The sequence below is a fragment of the Apis cerana genome, linkage group LG11 (genome assembly GCF_029169275.1).
Source record: "Apis cerana isolate GH-2021 linkage group LG11, AcerK_1.0, whole genome shotgun sequence".
Classification (NCBI taxonomy): Eukaryota; Metazoa; Arthropoda; class Insecta; order Hymenoptera; family Apidae; genus Apis; species Apis cerana.
This window is the reverse complement of record NC_083862.1, coordinates 12,284,551-12,298,499: the sequence shown is the minus strand read 5'-3', so window position 1 is coordinate 12,298,499 and position 13,949 is coordinate 12,284,551. Positions and strand designations below refer to the sequence as shown.

The 13,949-nt window shown below is 40.2% G+C and overlaps 2 protein-coding genes across 19 annotated transcripts in view; one reads left to right on the top strand and one right to left on the bottom strand.

Moving 5' to 3' along the window:
* Window positions 1-5,869, bottom strand: part of LOC107995050 (RB1-inducible coiled-coil protein 1) — a 43,052-nt gene extending 37,183 nt beyond the window's left edge. For 2 of the 3 annotated variants that reach the window (XM_062081903.1, XM_062081905.1), the window contains exon 1: window positions 5,728-5,864. In XM_062081903.1, the coding sequence (XP_061937887.1) occupies window positions 5,728-5,795 (68 nt within the window). In that variant the 5' untranslated portion in view covers window positions 5,796-5,864. Of the gene's footprint in view, window positions 1-5,727 lie in introns of all 3 variants that reach the window. The other variant, XM_062081904.1, reaches the window with a different exon arrangement.
* A 1,775-nt stretch (window positions 5,870-7,644) lies between these two features.
* Window positions 7,645-13,949, top strand: part of LOC107995054 (uncharacterized) — a 121,725-nt gene continuing 115,420 nt past the window's right edge. For 7 of the 16 annotated variants that reach the window (XR_009831939.1, XR_001765460.3, XR_003697008.2 and 4 more), the window contains exon 1: window positions 7,904-8,044. The gene's annotated coding sequence lies outside the window, so the exon portion shown is untranslated. Of the gene's footprint in view, window positions 7,778-7,856; window positions 8,045-13,949 lie in introns of those variants that run through there. The other 9 variants (XR_009831957.1, XR_009831943.1, XR_009831951.1 and 6 more) reach the window with 5 other exon arrangements.

Sequence of the window (13,949 nt, the reverse complement as noted above, 5' to 3'; positions counted from 1 at the left end):
TCGCGTCCACAGAACAAACGAGTTACAAGTAGTATTACAAGTTTGTTTTCGCTATTTCGTATTTTCGTATCAGCCGACTGTTCGATCGCGAACAACTAAACGAATTCGAGGCGAGTAAATATTGGACACGAGTTAAAATACCCACGGTGCCTCTCCAGCTGCGCACAGCTCCTTTCATAATTAATACGCAATGCGCATCGTGTCGTATCCTCGCTTTGGACAAAAGAGCTCTCCTTATCCGTTATTTAACCTTGGCAAGGGTGTTGATGACGACTCACCCGTTCCAATTCCTTTTACGCGCAATTTATGGCGTTTCGTTCGAGGCGAGCCACCACCGCCTCCCGGGAATGTCTCCAGGGGGAGGGGAATAAAATTCGCGACGATGCAATTTCAAACCAGATAAAACGGATGCTGCACCATCGTAAATAAACGCGGACGTTGTACCAGTTACGTCGAATTTCATAATTCAAGCGGATGTGATTCCGAAACCTGTCGAATAAATACACAAGAATATGAAATAAATTTCCCCTCTCTGCCCTCCTGCGATTACACGCGCTTTTTTCCTTCTAATCCCCCTCCTCTCTTTTTTTAGATGATAATGACACGAGTTTTTTGCTTGATAATTATTGGTAGGTTTTTGGTAGAGAATTAAAGTATTCTTAAATTTAAATTTCCGTATGAAATCGATTACACGTCAGTGATAATTGCGAAGAATGAAACAAATCGCGAATGGAGCTTGAAACGGACACGAAAATTAAACGATAAATATCTGCACGACCGCAAATGAAACTAATTGAATAAAGAGGCTCGATTATCGGTCGAATACACAGGATATTGAATACGTTTATAAATTTCCCTCAATTTTTTTTAACCTCTTATCTATCGTCACAATGTTCGAGGTATTACACTCTCTGTGCTCTATACGTTTCAACTATTCATCAAACCAGGAATAAATATATATAATCATCGAAGCTCGTCGTTGAAACATTCATTTTCCTTTCGATAATTTAATATCGAATTTTGTTTAATGTGCAGAGAGGTTAAAGTCCTCTCCGAATTTCGTAATTCCTGAAGCTGGGCACGAGAATAAAGATCGCGTGGATCGACACGCATCGTTAATTATCTCTAAAGAACAAGGTCGATGACCGCGCTATCTTAATCCACAAATATTGGAGGTGTCTCGCCTTTTGCGTAGGTTCAAAGACGTACCTATCTTCGTGTTACAGCCCGAGTTCAGCCGAGTTTGCGCGCCAAAGTGCTCGACGATATCGAGAACGTGTGCGTGCGTGTGCGAGCGCGCTAATTGCGAAGGGGGGGAAAGAAAAAAAGAGGTTGGAGAGCTTTGGGGAACGCACGGAGTTGCGGAAGTGGGTGAAAAGGGAGGGATGAGCGTTGACGAAGGGTCCAGACAGTTCTGCCTGAATCATGATGGTTAATTTCCACGTTATTTACTCTGGCTTGAAGGCAAACAGTCGGAGGCAGAAGGAATAACAGCTGGTCCACAATGGTTCTAGGCCCAGGTCTTAAGGAAATTGTATTCACAATCGAGCCATCGTCGAAATTGGAAAAGAAAGAATAATTTTCCAAACTCGCGGGCGAGAATCCCAAGAAAATTGCAGAAAACTCAAATTCCTATGAAAAAATGAAATTTACGCCATTCTCGACGACTTAAGATTTGTTATATATATATATATATGTACAGATGGACAGATGCAAGATCTAGGTGAGAGCGGGAACGTTTCGATTTTCTGAGAATCGATTGCTCGTTGTTGGGAGAATAAAAAGATCTGGTTGCGGGAATCGGGGCGATACTTTCTTTTCGCTGGATAAAACCAAGAGCTTGCTCATCCGAGGATAGGCGAGGCGTAACGCGGTTTAATCGGAATAATGGACGTTGTACGCGATTGCAAAACAAAACGCGTTTCCCGGCCGGCGATAGGCACGGCTCTTGCAGCTTTTATTTCCCTAATTCGCGTTAGCCTCGTTCCGCCACCGACTTTTCCCGCCTGTTAGCTCGTTCGTACCGTTAACACCGTTACCGTTCCAGGGAGCAGCGTCGCGTTAGATCGAGTCGAAACGAAAGTTTCTGCCCGCTCGCTTGTTAAACCGTACTCAGAAACGGGTTTGTACAAAGGGAAACCGAACGACCGAACGCCGGCTATTTCTCTCCGCGCGCTTCGAGGCCAGACGTTTCGATAACATTCTTCATCCATTATTCGCCTCTTAAGTCGAATTTCTACGGACGCTTCGAATGTTTCTGGAGCGACCCGTTGGGCCTGTGACCGGCTGGAAAGGGGATTGGCTGGGAAAATTTCTCCTTCCCTCGTGTTTTCCCTCCGTTTGGCTACGGTATGAGTCACGGCGTCTCCATTTTCTGGGGAGAAATCGAAATTTTCAGATGCACGAGGAGAGCAGGGTATTCTCGAAAGTGACGCTAATATTATATGCTCGCTAAATAATTTATATTTACATTCTCTATTAACAATTGCGTTCAACGAGACATCGTCACTCCTTTTCCATTCCATTCTGCCAGATTCACATGACTTCTTTTTCTTCGATTTCGCTTCGTTGGATCTCGTGGGAGGGGTTAAATCGATCGAAGGGAAGGAGGAAGTTAATGTTGGATAACGTAATTTTTCTACTTCCGCGTATCGCGGCTGATAATTGCGAGGAACATTATTTGAACAGTAAAGAGAAGGTGAACAGGCCTACTTGGTATCCTACTTTCTTATCGAAAAAGGCGAGGTTCGGCTCTTTACGACCCGGGCACCAACTGCATAACGTTTATCGATAATCTTTCGCGTTGCAAACGTTTAGTTGGAGAAGTTTTGCCGAGAAACCGAGTAATAAAATATAGAAACGATATTGCAACGAAACGCGGCTCGAAACGCATTCATAGTATCCCTCTACGGGATCGAACTGGTCTCAATCGATGAGACGACTCTTAACCCCTTTGCGCTCTGCCATTTCGACTGGTTTCGTCATTTTCCAATATTTCGACGAATGGAGGGCAAGGAACGAAAGAAACGAACGTAATAAATATATGTATATATACGGTTTCTGTTGTCTTCTTAATCTCATTAACCGTTGTTAAAAAGAACGTGTTCATTAGTCTTCGTGGAGCTTAACGGAACTTCGCTAACATTCGTCAGACAAACGAATCGGGACGGATTAATTTTGTAAGGTTTTTACAATTCGTTAAAATTACGACAACGTTCCAAAGAATCTACGATTCTTAATTCGGCCACGCTAAAATTACTTTCATCAAAAAACGAGATCTCGTCTTATTCTCTATTCTATTTGAAGTTGAGGAGACGAGGAATCTCAAAGGGGGAAATCATCGTGAAATTGCATATTTTCAAAGAAGAGGAGGATATATATAATTCTTTGGGAAAAATGTGGATAATTAATTACACTTAGAAAGATCCATGAAAGAAAAACTTACTCCTTTAACTGCGTCACCTTGTCAAAGATTCAATAGAATCTTGAATAGAATAATGGGCACGATGATACAGACAAGATAAGACAACGAACGTTTCGCAGTGGCAAGATGAACCGCAGAAATGGACCAGGTCTCGTTTAAACTCGATTCGTTTCGAGGGATACACCAGCATTAAAGGACTTGGCCGACTTAAGCTGTGGGTCAAACTCGTGTGTGGCACGAGCCAATGGTCGCCCACGTACGACACACAGATTTCATTACTATTTTCGTAACAACCTGCACTTGTTTGTGCACACGCAGGTCTCTCTCTTTCTTTCTCCTCTTCTCGAACGAAAAAGACCGCACGGCCTCTGTCGTGCCCACGTTCGTCCGCGATAGACGACCAACAGTTTTGCAATTTGCTCACCTTCGAGAGATCCTTGACACTTCACGTGTCGTTGTTCGCGATTCTCGCACTCCAGGGAGTTGCTAAATCGAACGTGTTCGGTCTCGTTATGAAAACGAACGATATCGATCTCGTTGGAATCGTGTTCGTCTCAACGCAGATACATTTATTTAATTTTAGAATTCAAAGGTATTCTTCAATTATTGGATTCGTTTATCTGAATATGAAGATTCTCGTTAAAAAAGATCGGAAAAGGTAACGAGAAGAATTGGTGAAATTATTCGATAAGAATATCGTTGCCCAACAGATTGCCTCAAGTTCTACGGTGTTTCTAATAACGGGATTTCACGGTTGAGTGTATTGTATAGTTAGGAATATAAACAGCGTTACTTACTGCGAAATAACAACGACATTAAATCATCCATCTGTGCAGTAACGAGAAATATTCATAGAATTGTGCTAAAAGTACTTTATTAGTTAATGAGTAGATTGTTTGCCGCATGTACAGGTTCAAAGTAAAATATTTACATATTGAAAATATTGCGCTACGATGCGAAAAAACGCACGAATTCCTTTATCGCGCGTAAGTTTGTTGCCTCCATTTCAAGGTTCTTTAATGAAAAAATTAAAACACAAAAGAAGAGAAAGAAAAAGAGGGGAAAAAAGGCTCGACAAAACACGTAGAGGCGAGAAGACAACTTTTCAACGCGTTAACGTGTATTTATTCGATATAAGAGGTAGTCGAGGAAGCGGATCTGTTTATTGCAAAAACGACTCATGTGAACCGGCTACGAGAGGATGTGTGTATACAGGGGACTTTTGCGTTCGAAGAAATGAGTTTCCGCAACGAGCAGCATTCAAAGCGAGCTCGGTCCGATAACCATCGGCGAGAGTTTAACGAGGGAGTTTAATCTGGCAATAATATCGAACGTGCCTGTTAGAATTTTTATTCGTAAGCAAATGGAACGCTGTATGGTCGAATCACTCGGGTAAGTATTCAATTGTGAGGTTTTGAAACAAATATCGTAGTGTTGTTCCTTTATCAGAAATCAATTTGGTTTTTCCGATTCAAGCTCTTTTAAAAATTCTATTTCTATTCGTCAATATAACATCTGGTATTTTTCCTTTCTTAAATAATCAAATTATCAGAGTTCTTAATTATTAAAGATCTACATATCGTCAACCACGCTTTTTTAAATGAAATATTTACCGTAAATCGTAAAAAAGCAAAATGGCATCGGTCTGATTCAACGATTTCCAATAAGAAAAATAAATAAAATGATGATACTTTGACGATGATGTTAATTCAATTTCTGTAACGCAATATACAATTCCGTCTTACTTGTCCCATATTCGATGAAACGTGAGAAATAAACTTGTCGAGGATTTATAGGGTCAAGCTTAATGGTTCGTTCTTTTTTGTTCGGGACGAACAATCAACGACTAAGAGGTGCCGTCATTCTTTTAAATGAAAAACGAATTTGCCCGACACCACGTCCACCCAATTATCTGTTTTGCGTTCGTTAAGTGAGAAAAACAGACGAGTAGACGAAATATAATAAATAAAATAAATAAAATAAATAAAGAAAAAATAAAATACTTTCCGAACGAATAAAAATAGATATATTTAATATTTAAGAATAAGTGATATTTTCCATATTTATAAATTCCTAGGAATCAAAAAATCAAATATTTTTCAAATAGAAAATTTCGAATTTCCAAATATTTTGTGCAATACAAATACTTACGAATTAATCGATGATTAGCTAACGCAACTCGCAAATAAACAAAGTAAAAACAAATCAACGAAATACGCATGACGCAAGATCCTAACCTATTACGAGCGTAAATAGCAACAGGAGGAGTAAACAAACGGAAGCACTAGTGAAGCGATACTCACGTCTGCAGCGCCAATTTAATGTCGAAGGTGATGGTGGTGCCGGTGTCCACGTGGAATATATACAGCATTTTCGGGCCGGTCAAGCTTCTTCTAGTCCGACGACAAGAGTGAAACGGCCAGCCCGCCCAAAAGACTCCACTGGCATTCGGTGGTTCTTGGCGTCCGGTATTCGCGACGCCCGACGAAGAGGAGCTGTCACCTCAGGCCGACTCCTGTAGTCAGCTCGATCGGGGCCGTACCCCTCGTTTCACAGCGCTCGCGAGTACGGCCCCCTCGGGTTTATGCCGCATCGATCACCAATCCGTTCGTCGTCGTCGATTCACGCAAACTCGAGCTAGCGTTCGACCAGCTTTGCACCGCGTCTCGTTGTCGAGTGTTTCGTACGTACGTTGTTTCCTCGTTATTATCTTCCGCCGTGATCGACAAGTATCGATGTAGATGCTGGATACCGTGCGTAGAGTCGCGCGCGTAAACGAAAAGACGAGCAACAGCGAAAAAGCTCGAGAAATTCAATACGATACTATACGTGTGTGTATATATATATATATATAATGTGTGTGTATATGTAATATATATATATAATATGTGTGTATATATATATATATAACGTGTATATGTATAAGATTGGTTCGAAGAAAAGCAGCGATTGTGTCGTTAGATCTGACTGCCTTCAAGCACTCCTTTGGAGATTCGTTGAAATACTTTACGAAAGAATAACGGTAGGTGTAATAGTAGAAGCGAAAAGAAAAAGTAATATATCACGAGATCATCGGTAACTAAAAAATCCCACAGCCTTTGGGAGGGAAGCTATTGTTACAATCTCTTAAAAAGGTCCGGACAATCGGATAGGTAAATGACAGGCAGACCGAGATATACTGTCCGCTTGAACCCACGATCGTTATTTACAGGACGGCTCTGAGTGATTTTCGTTCCGACCAGAGGTCGGGGATGAGAACGAATGGGAACGTAGAATCCCTTGAAAACGGAAAGATTAATTGATACACTTCAAAAAGTTTCCTACGGTCGATCACTTCACCATAAAATATCACGTAATAACAATTCTTGTTTGTGTTGTTGGTCCGCCTGTCATCGAAGAAAATTATTTTGTATAGGTTGTGTACTGTTGCTCCTCTAAGTATCGGTCGATCGCGTCCTCCGGATTTTGTGATGTAACGAAGCACTCTTGCTACGGCTCGACGATCTCTTTAAACACAGTTTACGAGGCAGTCACCGTACAATAATTTTGTGTACGCAAACGAATATCGAACACGAGTAAAATCGTTGGAATAGAATCACCGTTGCAGCGATGGAGGACTGGTCGACGCGATAAACGAGTAGTCCCGGATCAGCTGCTCGTCAAAACAAAGCACTCGCGCGTACACGAAAGGCTAACAATCTTTTCTCTGAATCTCTGTTACGTTGTCTAGACTCGGACGGAGAACGACACGAACGACAGTATTCTACGCTTGTTCATAGATGAAAAAACCCGACGCGATATCACACAGGACGCCAGGATCTTGTTTTATATCGTGACGAACCGTGTATACGCTGAGAATGACGTACCGACCACACAAACAATGCTGCGCCACTCGCACGGGAACGTATGCGCAGAGATCGAAGCACGAAACAAAGAAACTCCACTTTCGCTACGGATTTTCTCGTTTATGCCTTTATTTGTTGTATCTTCCGTTCAGATATTGTTACTGACACTTGTGTGCTTCACGTTGCTGCCGAATTTTCACCGCGAATGCGCCGAACGCTTGCCCGAGAATGTCCACTTTTATAAAGCTCTTGCACCGTGCCAAAGAGAGAAGGTAGGGGGGCAACTAGCTTGGCGCAGTCCCGTTCGACATTTTGCTCTGACGCATCGCGTCGCCAGCTGTTTACTGCCGAGTCCAGGCCTGGTCGAGCACGGAGGACAGAACGTCTGCTCTCTGTGTGCTTAGCTTACGCAGATATTCCACTCGCCTCTCAGCTGTTCGTTCGCGATCGACGCGCCATCTCAACAGTACAAAGATGGCGTGTGCGATGCGTGCAGTAGTTTGAACATGTGCGTAGTTATATTCTAAAAATTTTAAGTTGAACGTTTTATTTTCATCCTTATTCCATTCCCTTTTACATTATTATAGAGTGTGTCAGCATTTTGTGACGAAATTCGATAACAGATATAGTGTATTGCGTGTATCATGAATGAATGTTGAAACTTCCTATTCCTTGGGTATCCATGTCGTTTGAACCGTGTCATGCGCAGCAATTGGTCGTTGATGAAATGGAAACCACTGTTATTCTTCCTCAATTGAAATATACTCCATTTTAAGTAAGTTAATCCTTCATAATAATATTATACGAACGATGAATAATTTTCTTTTAATGATTTCTAAAAAAGTGAAATACGAATCGATGCAATACGATGATAAATTATAAGTTGTCGGTTACAACTGATATTATATTAATAAATTTCTTCTCGAATATCAGTAATTTTTATGACAATTGAATATATCTGCATCGTTCTATTTTCTCATAAATTTAAGTTAGAAAATTATATTCGTATAAATAATAGTTTCGAAAGAACTTGTAAAGATGATAGCGCTGTCATCGACCGAGATAATTTTAACGCGCATGCGCATAGCTATAAATGGTTCGCCGCCATTATCGCTTCCGTGTGGAGATTCTTTACGTTAAGTCGACTGTGAAAGGGGAGAACGATGCAAATTTCGTACTGGCATCGTGGGGTTGTAACTACACGCGCCGTGTTTGTTTATATTTCGTAACGCTATCACAGGCAGGGGACTGTTGGAAATTGAGGTTTCATTACTCTACAAATGTGTAAACGCTTCATGAATACGTGCCTTGATTTTCGAAACAAAAAAAAAAATGATAAATTCCTTCTAAAATAACATCACAACCAGAAATAACTATTACCATTTGTAAGCTATCAAATATTGCGTAGTTCGCAAATATCTCTAGCGCAATGCATCATTTATTTAGTTAATTATCAAGCTTACTCTAGGAAATAGTGTATATACATAATTCAAGCCTCGCTGTATAATGTAATAAATAATCATATAACTACGCCATCGGATGGTAATACAAAGTCGAACGATACCCCGCTAGAAAATGGCATAATAATATTTACCTTGACGGGGAATCGTTCACCTTTCGCTCGAGGCCATGAGAGCCATAAATGCGAATCGTTCTCCCGCTTGTTTCGCCAGGCATTGTTTCACGCGTAATTCCAAATCGATACACGATACGATGAAATCGCAACACAGTTATAGCAAGTGCCGTGACATCTCGGTGAATTTTAATTCTGTCGCGGTTTGTCCGTCAGCGGCACGGTGTCAATGTATGGCCAGGAACTTACTACGTCGTGACTCTATTATCGACATTAACTTGCTTTAAGACCGATGTAGTAGAGGCGATCTTGGCATGTGTGCGGGTTGTATAAGTGTGCCGACACGTGGCATACGATAAAGTTATAGATATATATATTGTTCGTTCGCTCGTATCGAGAATTAAAGGACTCGTGAAGGAGAGTAGGAAACGGAGAGATACAAAAATATCTGTGAAATAGCTTCGAGGTGCCGTTGTGTACAGTCGTGCGATAAATGGATTGTTTCTTCATAATAGTACCACGCGAGAACATGAAAATATATTACCGTATCTATTCTATGATTCGCGCAAGGGAGAAAATTTCATTTCTTCTTTTCTGCACACGGGCATTGTTATTGAATACAATTGCTATACAATGACAACGGATAATGATTTTCTCGATTAGTCATATGCCATGCATTTCGCACAACTCATGCTCCTATGCAAGTCAATAAAGAAATCTTACATATTAGAAAGAAATCGTACATATCAGAGAGACCTCACTTTTGTTTTATTGTTTCGCACATTGAAACATTTCGATTAATCTGAGAATATTATCGTTTTAATTGAATATTGTCACGTTTACAAAAGAATTTGATAAATGGATTCATCAGATTAAAAGATGATTGATTTATAAATTATGAAAAACTCATTACATTATATATAATTAATATCTTTTTGTGTATACGGAGTGTACATACGGGTTATCTCGCTTATCGAGGAAAAACATAAAAATGACCAGTCCACAGAAATTTACATCAAAAATTACGTAGATAGAATAAACTTTCTTGCTTTTACTTATCAAAATATTGATACAGAAACTATCGATACCGTGATAAATTAAATGAAGAAATTGTTATCCCAGGGCCGTACCGTTTTAATCAATTCATAGGCCGGTAGTTCTACACGGTTGGGGATCATTAACGATCGTTTTCCCCTCGTGAAAACGCAAACCTTGATGCAGTCTCGTTGTAAGTAACTAGTCGATGCCTGATTTCTCGATTTTGCGATTGCGAAATATTGCGCGAGCATAATGTAATCTATTCGTTGGAAAGTCGAAGACGAAAGACACTCGCAAAAGACACTCTTGCCTTTTTTCTTCTTCTTTTTTTTTTTTTTTTTATTTCTTTTCGTCAATTTGTCGATTATCAATTATCTTTCTAATGTTTTTTAAAACATTAAAATATCTGTAAAAAACGAGTTTTTGTTTTGCTCGTTTCTATATGTAAATCAGTTAAAAAGTTATGGATCGATAATCGCATTGCCGCTTCAAAATAATGGCTGCAAGTAAAGTAAGAGTGGCTGGAATAATATGGTAGAAAGAAGGTGAAACTTGAACTTTGCTTCGCGGCAATCACGAACCGCGACTTTTTCTCTGTAAGAAAAAAAAAAAAAAAATAATAAGAAGCAAAGCAGCTAGCGAACACCGGTGAAAATAGATTTTTCTATTGTCAGAGCCTATATATTTATACACAGACACGTGTACACGATACACTTTCCCCATTACGCTCACAGGCTATTCCACGAGAACATTGCCAGTTCTAAATTACCGGGACTATGCGAGTGCATGATTCTAGCTCGCTTCAAATTACCTATAATATAACTAGGTAAAATTATATCCGTGAATTCAATTTTGCGAAAATCGTGAAACCTTTGCCACCGATGTTTCAACATTCTTCGGAATTTCATAAATATTAATAATAGATTCCTATTACTTTTAGAAGAGCAAATAATCTATTAAACAAAAATTTGTATCCTTCATAAAAAAAAAAAAAAAAAAACATACTACAATCGCACGGAACTTCGCATGGGCGAATAAACGTTCGATCTACGAGTTGGACCATTCCCTAGAAACCCAGAATACCCAGGAAACCCAGATATAATATATTTCGCGTGCAACAGCGCGCAACAGTTTCCCGTCATAACGAATAATAATTCAATTACGGGTAGTGGGGATAGGAGAAGGGAGAGGGCAAAGAAACGATGAACACGGGAAAAAAGAAACGTAGCCGCAGCATGTGAATCATTCGAAGGCGTCGAACGAGCGGATCGGACGGGAGAAAGGTAATCGAGAGTAGCATTTATTACTTGAGACGATGGAACGAACGAGAATGTATGAGAACTAGTATGTAGCGGTATGGTAGTGGGGGAAAGATGGTTTTCTGCGTTGCTCTCGGGAGAAGAGGCGCACGATCGCTGGGATCCTTGCGTGTGCGCGACACACGCGGTTTCCACATCTCTCTCTCCCTCTCCCTCCCTCCCTCTCTCTCCCTCTCTCTCTCTCGTACACTCGAAGGTCTCTCGTTAGGCACTACAGCACGCGAATCGTTGGAGAGCCATGCGGGAGGTACGTGGCCAGAGCGAGGTCAGCTCACGCACGTGCACGTCGTGCGTGTCTCGTATTATATGTTACATGTTACGGACGTCCCGTTCCACTGGCAAAGGCGTAACCGGCGAATAGGGTGCAGCTATCGACGAGTTATTAGGCTATTGCATAATGATTATCGAATTTTTTTTTTATCATTCACATCCTCATTAACCTCGCAGTCAACGAACTTGGGAACGTTGCCGCACCATTATTACCTAGAGATTGATGCTTTAATTTATTTTAAGGGTACTTCTGATCGGTTTGAAATTAGATTTCGATGCGATCGATCTAATTCGATAATATTAATGGTATTTTTTTATTTTTATTTTCATTTGGGATTAGATAGATGTCGTTAGGTTTCGTATAAATTGTAGATTTGGGATTGTGTATGTATGGTATCCGAAGCCACGTGTCAAGGATATATAAAAACATCATAAAATGGATACGATTAGATTGGGAAATGGATAGAAAAAGAAAAAGAGGAAAAAAAGAAGCGAATCGTTGAATCAGGATTCTCTTCCGGATTCGTTCGTTTTGATATATACGAGATTAGCATTCATCAATCGAACCGTTCGTAGTCCTCATTTTCTCTCTTGACCTAATATTCGAAATTTCCATTTACGATTTCAACATTCTATTCTATACTTTTTATCGCGTTCATTAAAATTCGTAACCTAAAATCTAGTGAAAAATTTGGGTGCACGTTATCGAAGTAATCAGATACCAACATTTTTTAAATATTTACGAGAAATTAAAAAGAATGTATATTTTTCTTTGAATATCATTCGCACATTTTTCTTTTCATTTATTTCAAAAATTATCTCCGATATATGTATGATCTCTCGACAAGACGCAAGTTGTTTCTATATAAAGTTATTCTGAAACTACAAATTCATATATATGCACATCAAGTTTTTCGCGTACCATTTATAGCGAAGGATCATATGATCATGTTAGTTAGTTAGGTTCAACAAATGTCTGTAATCAAAGAGCAGCACGCGGTAGGTTCGCGTTATCGCTCGTAGACGATTATATAAGTTCAGATTACGCGAACATGAAATTAATATTCATATTCGCGAGACTGTATACTATAGTTTATCGAAAGGAAAAAACAGTTTCGATCGTAGAATGTGATAAATCGAATAAAAATAACATCTGATTTTATCGTTTATCTTTATCATCACGTTGCAACGTGACGAGTGGCGACATCTCCGAGTATAAGAAAAATAATTTCTATCGAAAGCAGCTAGATATTTTCGAAAAGTTCAAGGATTTCGTTAAGTTAAAACGATAAGAATCGACAAACATTTTTGTAGAATTCCTCGAGGAACGCTTCTCGATAACTGCTCGTTTCTACGCCGTTGCGAGCCGATAGTAGTAAGAATATCGACGTGTTCTATTCCCTTGGTCTAGGTTATCGGCCGTTCCTTTTTTATCGTTCTTTTCTCAATGTCGACGACATTTCCACGATAGCAAACATAACGAGGAAAGCAGAGATAAGTGATAAGGACATGCCCAAACTGTCACGGAGAAAAAGAAACCAGCTGATGACCAGTTGCGCCTAAAATATGTATAAATGCGTGCATTCGATCGATATTGGGAGGAGAGACGGGAAGAATGGAGAATAAACAAAAAAAAAAAAAAAAAAAAAGAGAAAAATTCGATAACGAAACGAAACATTGAGGATATTCTGATAAGAATTAAAATATTTACTCTGTCGAAATACCCATCCTATGTAACCGATAAATCATTGCGGTGATCAAGAGATAGATAAAGAACGCTTTATTCGTTCACTGTGTATATAATAATCTCTGCGCAATAGGTTTTATCTAGCCACGTCATGAGCCGCGACGATACATACGCTGTTCTATATTAGGCGATTCGAGATATATTTTGGGCGACGCGGTGGTGCTCGATGATCGCGGAATGAAACTGACGGCGAATACTTTCGTAACGAGGAAACGCGTCGGGAAGATAATGTTTATCTGGACAATGATCGGACAATCCGTCACAGTCGTTGCACCAGTGACGAATTAACCACCTGTCCGTTCCCTCGCGGGGATTACTCATCGGTTAAAATTAGAACTTTTTAGTCCCGATCGATCGTGGCTGGCTTATCGCTCAGCGTGTAATTCAACGTCAATCGGTCGTCGAGATGAGGCGCGCCGTTTGTTTAATTCTCGCGTTACACATACGTTCTTTATTGTGAATGGGTCGCGGGATGATTCGCGCGTATCGATAATGTAACACGGACAATCAACGATTTTGCAATCTTTATCATCGTTCATATGTATAATACGTCGAAATTACTTTTACCGAGTTTAATCGGTTGATAATCGTCTCGTAAGCGTCTGGATCGCTGAAAACTTGTGATCATGGTAGCGTAGGAACGAGGGTTTCGGTATCGGATTCGGTCACGTTTTGCTCGACACCTCGCTCGGTCGCATGTTCACCGGCTAGAATGACATCGATAGCGACGTAT